At 53.1% G+C, this 9188-nt stretch overlaps 1 protein-coding gene across 1 annotated transcript; it reads right to left on the minus strand.

Moving 5' to 3' along the window:
* Positions 1–484: 484 nt before the first annotated feature.
* On the minus strand, positions 485–8580 carry DNAJB5 (DnaJ heat shock protein family (Hsp40) member B5). Its single transcript, XM_041764199.1, has 4 exons — positions 8399–8580; positions 5829–6073; positions 2039–2640; positions 485–1907 (listed from the first exon to the last, which is right to left on the minus strand). The coding sequence occupies exons 1-4, from the start codon at positions 8578–8580 to the stop codon at positions 1674–1676; spliced, it is 1263 nt and encodes a 420-aa protein (XP_041620133.1). The 3' UTR covers positions 485–1673.
* Between the last annotated feature and the right edge of the window lie 608 nt (positions 8581–9188).

The raw sequence follows: 9188 nt of genomic DNA on the forward strand, positions 1-9188 counted from the left end.
AGCCAGGCCCTGCCAGCATGGCCCCAAGATGCCAAGTACCTCTAACAGCTCTTTCCATTGCCCCATGCTCTGTCTTTGGGGTTGTAGCTCTTCTAGTTAGCCAGAAAGTCCTCCTTCCTTCCCTCCTAGGAGGAAAATTTTTCTCCAAGGAAAATTCCAGTCCATGTAGAGAAAATCTATTAGTCCTCATGCTTGCACATCCTTCAAAGAGGATAGTCTGTATTTCTCATAACAAAGGATATTTATTCTTTCTAAATAGATTCGTTTCTTCTAATAGCTGAGTGGTATCTTCTGTCTCTGCTGAGTTTGGGGTTTATGTTTTAGAAATCCCAGGAGCCTAGGCTTAGAGGAAGGAAGGAATCCAAGTCACCTTATATATTGAGGGACTGCTTGGATTTCTCAGAGGTGACCAGGACCCTGGTGGGAATTGAGTAGTACTTCACACCTGCCCCCATCCCGGGTTCATTGCTCCTGCTCAGATGCCTTATTTTTAAAATACTTTATTTATTTTCCATAATACTGTCATTACAAAAAAATACAAAAAAACTACTATAAAAACATTCAGGGACTTGTCAAAGTGAGAAAACCTAAAGACCCCACCCCAGGACCTGGCTGAAGCAGTCTTCCCCTAGCTCCTTCACTATTTAACGTTTATACAACTGTGGGAGTGGGGTGGGGTCACCCAGGCATCAATGGGCTGGAAATTCCCCACGCAGCCTCCATGAAGGGTAAGAAATAAGTAGCTTCACATATCACAAAAGTGGGATTTGGAAGTTTGGGGGTGGCTAGGCCCTGAGTTCAGAGATGTGGGGAGAAACCTGTGACCCTGAATCTCTTGGTGGGGAATAGCTGCCACCTGACCCCAAAGCCCTTTCCCTTCCTGATGAAGGCTGGGAGATGGACCCTGCTCCCTCCCTCTCAGCCTTAATACAGAACGCCCTCTTCCCCTCCCTCCACCCTTGCACACTCCCAAGAGCAGCAGGGAGGACAGAACTTTCAGCTCTGTGGGATCTGGGCAGGGGAGCTCTCTGGGAGGCTGCCAAGGGCCCTGTTCACCTTCCTGCCCCAAATGAAAAGTGTCTCGTGCTCAATGGCCCGGTTCATGGGTTACGGACCTTCCCTTCCTTTCTCAACTCCGGAGAGGCACAGATAGCTCTAGGTGAGTGCTTGTGTGCGTCAATATGTGTGCATTAACCTTAGACACTGTGGACCTAGGGGTGGAGTGGGGGTGGGAAAGCAGTGTCCTTTCTATCTTCTTCCTCCCCCAATAGGAGGAAACTGAAGAGAAGGGAGAGGAGAGGTATTAGCAAAGCTGAGAGGGGAAAGAGGACATGCTATTTACAGGCATGGACAGGAAATCTCTGTATCTTCAAGTAGCACTCAGGTCACTCTCCAGCCACTGGAGTGGGAACTGGATTCAAAGCTAGTGACATGAAAATTAACCCCTGGCCTGGGCTAGGCTCTCCCCACCTCCCACCCACTTCCCCAAGGCAGCCCAGCTCTGAAAGGGGTCAGAGACAGGAACATTTTCCTGAAATCCAGTGGCTTTTTTTTTTTTTTTTCATTTTAGAAAAAGTTGCCAGTGTCCAGTGGACATCAAGCTGGGTGCACATTGGGTGGGGTGAGTGTAGGGGGTATTGCTGTGGAAGACTCTGGGCTGGCTGGGGCAGAGCCTAGGAACAGGGTAGGTGCTGCTTAAGGATCTGTCGTGTCTGTGGTGTTAATCTGTCTGGGAAGCGAACTTTGAACTCCACAATGAGGTCTCCTCGCTGGGTGGGCACTTTGGGGAAGGGAAGGCCCTCCCCACGGAGTCTCTTCACGGTGCCTGGCTTGATGACATCATTGCAGGGTAATGGGATCACCCGGCCATCAATAGTGGGAATGTTCACAGTGCAGCCACACAGCGCCTGGTGAAAATGAGGCAGAGGGAGGAAAAGGTGGGGTAGAGTGGGAAGGGAGGGGAAGATTGACGTGAGGAAAGAATGTCCCCATCATCCCTCCCCTCCCCAACACATACCCAACCCAACCCAGGCCCTACCTCCTTGAGGCTAATCAGGGCACTGTAGAGCACGTTGGTGCCATCTCGACGGAAGTGCGCATGGGGCTTGTCTTTGAGCACAAAGACTATATCAGCAGGGATGTTGTCAGGTGTAGCATCACCCTCTTTGGGGAAAGTGATCTTGGTGCCTTCCTTCCAGCCACGCTTGATGACAATGTGCAAGATCTTGTCCTCTGTGCGCACAGTTCGCCCATCAGGGTTGAGGCGCCGCCTTGTGATCTTCATGCGCTTGGTGGAGCCGTGGTAGATCTCCTCCAGGGACACTCGCAGCTCATGCACCACAGGTGGGTCCTGCACCTTGCGCCGAGGGTACAGTGGTTCTGGGGGTCGCCTTGGACCCCTACTCAGACCATTGAAGCCAAAGCGGCCAAAGGCGCCAAATGGATCCTCATCTTCATCCACATCCATGTCATCTGGGTCAAAGCCACTGAAGGGTCTAGTGGACCGGCTGCTGGCAAAGAAGATATCGAAGGGGTTGGACCCACCAAAGAAGGAGGCAAAGGTGGCGTGGGGGTCCCCATGAAAGGTGTAGTGAAAGGAGCCACTGGAGCCACCTGATGAACCACCGCCGGTCTTCAGGCCTGGAGGGAGGAGAAGTTAGGGACAGTGTGGCTGGTCTTGACCCCACCCCATTCCCCACCCCCTGCCCTCTAGCTCCTAGTTCATGGGCCTTTAACTGCCCTATATAGGGCTGGCCTAATAGAGTAAGAAAAATCTCTGACAAGATTCATTTCTATTCATAATTATATGTTTAATAATAAAGCACAGCATGAGAGTCAAAGAGGCTGAGTTAGCCAATTGGTAGAAAAGCCAAAGTAGAAGAAGACTTGGAGGATAGGACTTCCAGTCCTAGGTCTCCTCCATGAGCCCATGACCCAAAGATGTTTCACAAGGCCTTGAGTGGCTGGCTTGGGATCACATTACAGTCATACATGACTCCCAAATCTTTATTTATCTCCAAAGACACACACAGAGAGAGGCAACTGGACAAGATTTAACTACACAGGAAGCTAGTAAGTGACCTGTTCCAAATAAGGTTGGGATACAGTCCAGGAGGAAGCCCACTCTCATTCTGCTTCTAGTATAGTCCCCCCTTTTCCTGACTCCTACCCAAATGAGAAATCAGGAGGGTCCAGAAAAGCAGGAAAGCTCATTAGCCTGGAGATGAGGAGCTATTTCTTAATTTTTTTGGAAAGATTTTGTTTATTTCTATGAGAGAGAGAGAGAGAGAGAGAGAGAACGCGAGCCCATGAATGGGGGGACAGAGGGAGAGGGATGAGCAGACTCCTTGCTGAGGTTGCTGAGCTAGAAGTCCTATGGCAGGGGGGTGGGGGGGCTTGATCCAAGGGTAGGACTGGAGGGGTGGAGGAGACTGGACAAGGGGGCTCCATCCCAGGATCATGACTAGAGCTGAAGTCAGATGCTTAACAAACTGAGCCACCCAGGTGCCCTAAGGAGCTATTTCTCTAGAAAAAGTTTTCAAATGCTTTGTTTCCACACTCAGAGCTCATGGCATTATATACTCCGGGATGCCATTCACACACTGGACAGATGGAGAATACAATGGGAATAGAGCTTCTTGGACTTAAATAACACCAAGCCCTACACCCCATACCTAATGTCAGAGCAACCAAAATGCATGAATGCACTGGCACGTTGCAGGTGGTAGCCCTAGCTGCTCTCTCTCAAGTCAGGTCCTAAGGAGCTCATCAGATTGCTAGAGGCAGCCTTCATCCCCTACCCCCTACCTGCGACCTCCTCCACCAAGCTGACCTCCTCCACCAAGCCAGGAGTGGGGGAATGGCAGTGGTGGTGAGTGGGAGGGGTGTGGGGAGGAGTGAGGGAGGTGTTAACACTGAGAAATGATTTAGAATATGTAGACTCAGGGGTGGGACCCAGACTAAGGGAAGGGACTCTTTTCTTTGAGGCTTTTTATCTAGGATTTCAATTGACCAGGGAAGTCTCGGTCTAAATTGAATTAACCTCTTATTTCCTGGGACCACAAGGATGGATTTGGGTTTCATTAGAGAGGCCAAGTGGCAGGCAGTTCAGAGACTTGTAGCAGCTGCCTTTTCATCCCTCTCCTAAGACTCAGGGTCTGTTTTTTCCTTTTATTGAAGATCTGATTATCAGGTGACTTCAAGAAGCTTGGCAGAGCTCAGGGAAAGAGGGAGGCTGGCCCATAACAACAGGAGGGGGTAACTTCTCTGTAGGGATTCCTGTTGTATCACTACCACCCCCTTTCCCCAGCTGGGAACAACTTGTCCCCAGCCAGGGTTGCATGGAGAGTCTATGTGCACAACCCTTCCAGCTGGCTGTTGGGGAGGGGGCAGGGCAGTGAGAAATAGAGCCCACATTTTCAAGGCTGCTTCTCCTTCCCAGAGCCCTGGGTTTCTCCTTAAGGTTGTGCTGCATTCCTTGGGGACCTCCTGGGATGTAGATCGATGTTAGAACCCAGTGTCTGGGCCTAGGGGCTGAGCTTTGTCCTTCACTTAGGCTTGGTCATGTGGAAGGGGTAAAGTTTCTGGGTAGTTCTCCAGCCAGGGAAGGTGAGGCCAAGTGGAGAACAGAGTGCAATTCCCAGACAGGTCACACGGTGGCATGGTGTCTGCACTGCTTCCCTCTTCCCACCCGCTCAGCTCCCACCCCTCCACTCCAGAGAGAAGAATGTCTTAGCTGAGAGCATACTGGGGATTCCAGCAGATGTCTGTGAGTCTGGGAGTTGGCAAGTCTAGTAGGTGAGCAGGGAAAAGCTGAAGGAACTAGCGGTGCGGAGATTAAGAACAGGGGGTTGGGAGGACTGGGGCATGCAGAGGATAGCGCAGGACACAAAGCAAGGAGGACAGGAAAAGAACACTCTCTTGAGCACCTATCTACTCTGCAGCAGGTCTAGTACATATCTAGTTTTGAGGCTGGAGCGGGAAGACTGAGGAGGAGAATGTGGAAGAAAGGTAGATGCTGCTGGGCAGGAAGGACAGTTCCTCTTAGGAAGGAGAGTCCTCAGCTGTGGCAACGTCTCTTAATATAGCCTGACAGGTGCCTGTGGCTGGCGGGTGGCAGGCGGCCCTGAGGGGCAGGCCCAGAATTAGCAGCTACATCATGCCTGTGGGATGTACTGGGAGGGGCCACCCTCTCAGAGGCTTTATTTGGGCCTTTCCTGCCACCCTGTGCATGGCCACCAGCTACCTCAGGGAGGGGGGCAAGATGCCAGCAGCGGTTCCCCTTCTGTCCTTGGATCCCTGCCACTTCCTCAGGAGGCAGACTCCCCCTCTGTTCTGCCTGCCGGCCTGAAGTGGGCAGGGAAGGGGAAGATCATCTCTGTCTCCCAGAGCTCCAGTGGTTAATTCCCAGGCTGCTTAAGGGCCAAACTTTTATGCTGATGAATGTAAATGCTCTGTCCTCAGACAGCCAAGCCACAAGCTCCTTTTGCCTAACCTTCCCCATCAGCCAATGAAGCAGCAGGGACTTCAGGCTGGACTAATAAGGCTGGGAGGGAAAGTTGGGAGGGGGAAGGCCTCCAGTTCTGACTTCAGATGTCTCTAAGGCTTGAATTTGAGGAGAGAGAGGGGCAGAGAGAAGCAGGGGTAACTATGGTAAGCCAAGGCTGGGTAGTGGGTGGTCTCTTCTCTCCTCTGGGTGTAGGCGCTGAGAACACTTGCCTCCCCTCACCCCCTACTCAGCCTCCAGTTGCCTGCTCTGAGAACTGGGCCACCCGGCACCCCAGACAAGGACAGGGGTCCAGTATCAGGCTAGAGCACTGCCCTCTTACCTTCCTCCCCATACTGGTCATACAGGCCCCGTTTCTTAGGGTCACTCAGCACATCATAGGCTTCTGCAATCTCCTTAAACTTCTCCTCAGCATTGGGTTCTTTGTTCTTGTCTGGATGGTACTTCAAGGCCATCTTCCGATAGGCTTTCTTGATCTCATCCTCGTTGGCTCCCGATGGGATCCCAAGAATCTTGTAATAATCCTTTCCCATTACAGCCACTGGACCGGCACTTGTCTCCTTGTTTCTGAAAGAAACCCAGGGCCAGTCCTTGAATTCCCTGTTCCCTCCTGACCCAGCCCTGCTCCTGATGATCCTGCAATCCCTAAGTGACTCACTGTGATTTTCAGCAGGTCATGCCTGTTCTGTAGGCCTCTGTCTCCCCATCAATGAAATGAAAGGTTTGGACTAGATGATCTCTTCCAGCTCTGACATTCTAGGATTCTGTGAATCTTTTGTCAGCTCCTGGATTTTCCCAGCAGGAAACTGGGGGCTGTGGCCTCCTGGGGGCTAGGCTAAGGCCCAGTTCCTGGGGCCAGGCTGAGGACCCCTGAGAGCCCTGCTGCATGAAGTGGCACCATGGACTGACAGGCCCACACATAGAAGCTGGCAGAGATCAGTGTGCTGGGTGATGTCACCTGAGCGTCGTGGTCTTTTACGCCATGCCTCAGGCATGATGCCCAGACTAAGGGCAGCTGGGGCAGTGGCCCAAGACTAGGGACAGGTCTGGATCTTTAGCCAGCTGCCCTGGCCAGCCAGGCTGAGTCAGGGTGTTGGTGCCTGGAGTTCTCTCTGCTAGTGAAGACCCCAGGTCTCCTTATTCCTGCTCCCCAGACTCTGCTAAGCCTCACGTGTGACTCAGACCAGGGGATGACTCACAGCCTTTGGAAAGTGCTGTTTCTAACTCCCTCATTAGTAGGGGGCGACACTGTCCTTTTTCCAAACAGGGCAACAGTTCCCTTTACTCACTTCCCACCATCTACACATGTGTGTGTACGAAGACATATCTATGCCTTCTGAACACTAGTATTAGTGAAAAAAAGCATCCTGGGCACAGGGTCTTTCTTAATCTTAGTTGTTAGAACAGTTAGGCACTAGTCAACATTTCCTTCATACCTTTCCTACCAGTCCCTCCTGCTCACCTGTCGGGTGGTTAGGATCTGGCCCAGGGCCAGATCCACACTCCTCTGATACAGTTCTTTCTAAGCTGGATGCAGGGGCATTTGTTTTGTGGGGGAGAAACATAGGGTCCTAATTCTTCCATGCCAATCTCTTCACCACTGCCTCTGGGGTGGGTATGAAGGGAAGGGGACTTTCCTGTAGTTGGGCTATTTGGGGAGATGGCCAGAAGCCATCCTCTAGCCCTTCAGAGGCTTAGCCAACCCCTACCAAAGCCCAGAAAAACCAGAGTCTTTCTAGCAATGTCCTGGGCTGGCAGCCACAGCTGAGGCCTGCTTTCCTGCCTCTGACTGTGAGGTGTGCAGGGTTTCCCAGCAGGAGTGGGGGATGTCATGGGGAAGGGGAGGCTGTAGGGCCCCAGGAAGACAGAGACAATGGCCCTAGCTGCTGCCCCCACAGGGCCTGTTGCAGGTGGCTTAGTTGACTCATGGTTCTGGGAGTCACCTCGCTCTGATGAAGAGAAGGCTCCATAAAGGCAGGTCCTCCCCCTTCTCCCCCTACCAGCATGTCACGCCTGGTGGGGGAAGCTGGGGTTGGAAAAGTGAGAGAAGAGCGTCTGGGGGTGGGCAGCCATTTTCGGAAGCAACGGTAAAAGCCGTCTGAGAGGGAACTGGGGGTGGTCTGCCATTTCTGCCTCGGCCCACACCGTCTCCCCCCACCCCAGGGCTGGGAAGGAACCCTGGTATACCATGAAGGTGCCCCCAGAGAACCACAGCAGCTTCTAGGCAGAGGGCAAGCAGAACAGCTTGCCAGTGCTCCCAGCCTCCTCCTGCTGTCCCTGTGTTACCCTCCTGTCAGGCCAGCTTCCTTCCTGGCACTCACCTGATAACCGTTCTATATCTACAATTCCCTTGTCTCCACAGACAGGGCAAGCTCTTTCAGGAATTGCCTTTTCCCTCCTCCTCTCCTCCCTCTCTCCCTCCCTCCCCATACCCACAAGCCACGTGTTGGAATGACAAAGGAGCCCCATGGCATGGCACTGCCTAGGATGGAGAAGAACATTAACATGTCGAGGCAGGAATGGAAAATGCGAAATAGCAAGAAGGCCTGTAAAGGGAGGGGGATGGTTGACACAGAAAATGAAGTACTGGTGGAAGGGACAAGGGATGACAGATGGAGACGGCTGAGGTGGAAAATGGGTTACCGATGGATTGAAAGAGATGCAGAGAGTTGAAATAATGATGTTTGTGGGAAATGGATGGATGCCTGAAGGGTTTGGTATGGGAACTGAATGACGGGTACAGTTCATTCAAAGGTAAGGGTGAGGTGGAAGGGGGGGTTCTCACATGTAATGGGGATGAGATGAGGATGACATGGTAGGCAATGGAGGGGATGTGATGTGGAGGATGGGACGGTGGTGGGGATATGAGTGCCCTTCTCCAGAGGGACTTACCGGAACTTTACAAACCCATTCAGCGTCCACGCTCGAAGTTTTAAGGGCTCCAGCTGAATTTTAAACATCAAGCTGGCTAAGAAGTCTTCTCCCCAGAAGTGTGGGAAGCTCCGGAAAGCTCCTCGGGCCTGTAGTGGGGGTGCTGCTGGGGATGGGCAGGAGAGCACTGTGCGCTTAAACATGCCCAGCCCAGCCCCTCACCTCTGATCGCTCCACTGGAGCCTGCTTGGAAAGCTGCAGCTCTGGAGGCCACCTCCTCAGGTTGTCAGAGGCACTTGCCCAGCAAGGCCTGTCCGGTGCAACAGGAGCTAGACCTGATCCCCAGGTGTGGAGAGTGAAGGAATAGGGTCCAGCGGCCACCTGCTCTCAGGTGCAGCAATGTCTGTATGAATGGCTGTATGGCAGTGTGACAGTAAAGCTGGCAGTGGCAAGCGTGTGCTTGCGAGTGGCAGCCTGTGTACCTGGGACAGGTGTGACTGTGAGAGCCTGAGAGGCAGTGAGTTCCTCTCGCGTCTCTCTCTCTCTCTCTCCGGGGAGGATCCGACCCCAATCCCCAAGAACCTACTCAATGAAGTCACTGACCCGGAGTCTCCTCCCTCGCAGATGGGCGGGGAGGGGCGGGGCAGAGCCGAGCTGCCCGGGACAAAAGGCGCGGCGAGGAGAGGAGGGAAAGGGAGGGGAGGGGGCTCGGGCGGGGGAGGGTGGTCGGTGATGTCACCGGCGCTGACGGGCTGGGCTGGCTCAGAAACGCCTCCGCCCGCGGAACCCAATCCGACCCGACCCGGCCCGA

Source organism: Vulpes lagopus, chromosome 7 (genome assembly GCF_018345385.1).
Source record: "Vulpes lagopus strain Blue_001 chromosome 7, ASM1834538v1, whole genome shotgun sequence".
Taxonomy (NCBI): domain Eukaryota; kingdom Metazoa; phylum Chordata; class Mammalia; order Carnivora; family Canidae; genus Vulpes; species Vulpes lagopus.

Excerpts from the sequence above, each read along its gene's own strand:
- DNAJB5 (XM_041764199.1), bottom strand. The coding sequence starts at position 8,580 with ATGTTTAAGCGCACAGTGCTCTCCTGCCCATCCCCAGCAGCACCCCCA. Across the intron at positions 6,074-8,398 it reads AATGGGTTTGTAAAGTTCCG|AAACAAGGAGACAAGTGCCG; the intron begins GTAAGTCCCTCT and ends GGTTTCTTTCAG. Across the intron at positions 2,641-5,828 it reads TGACCAGTATGGGGAGGAAG|GCCTGAAGACCGGCGGTGGT; the intron begins GTAAGAGGGCAG and ends TCCTCCCTCCAG.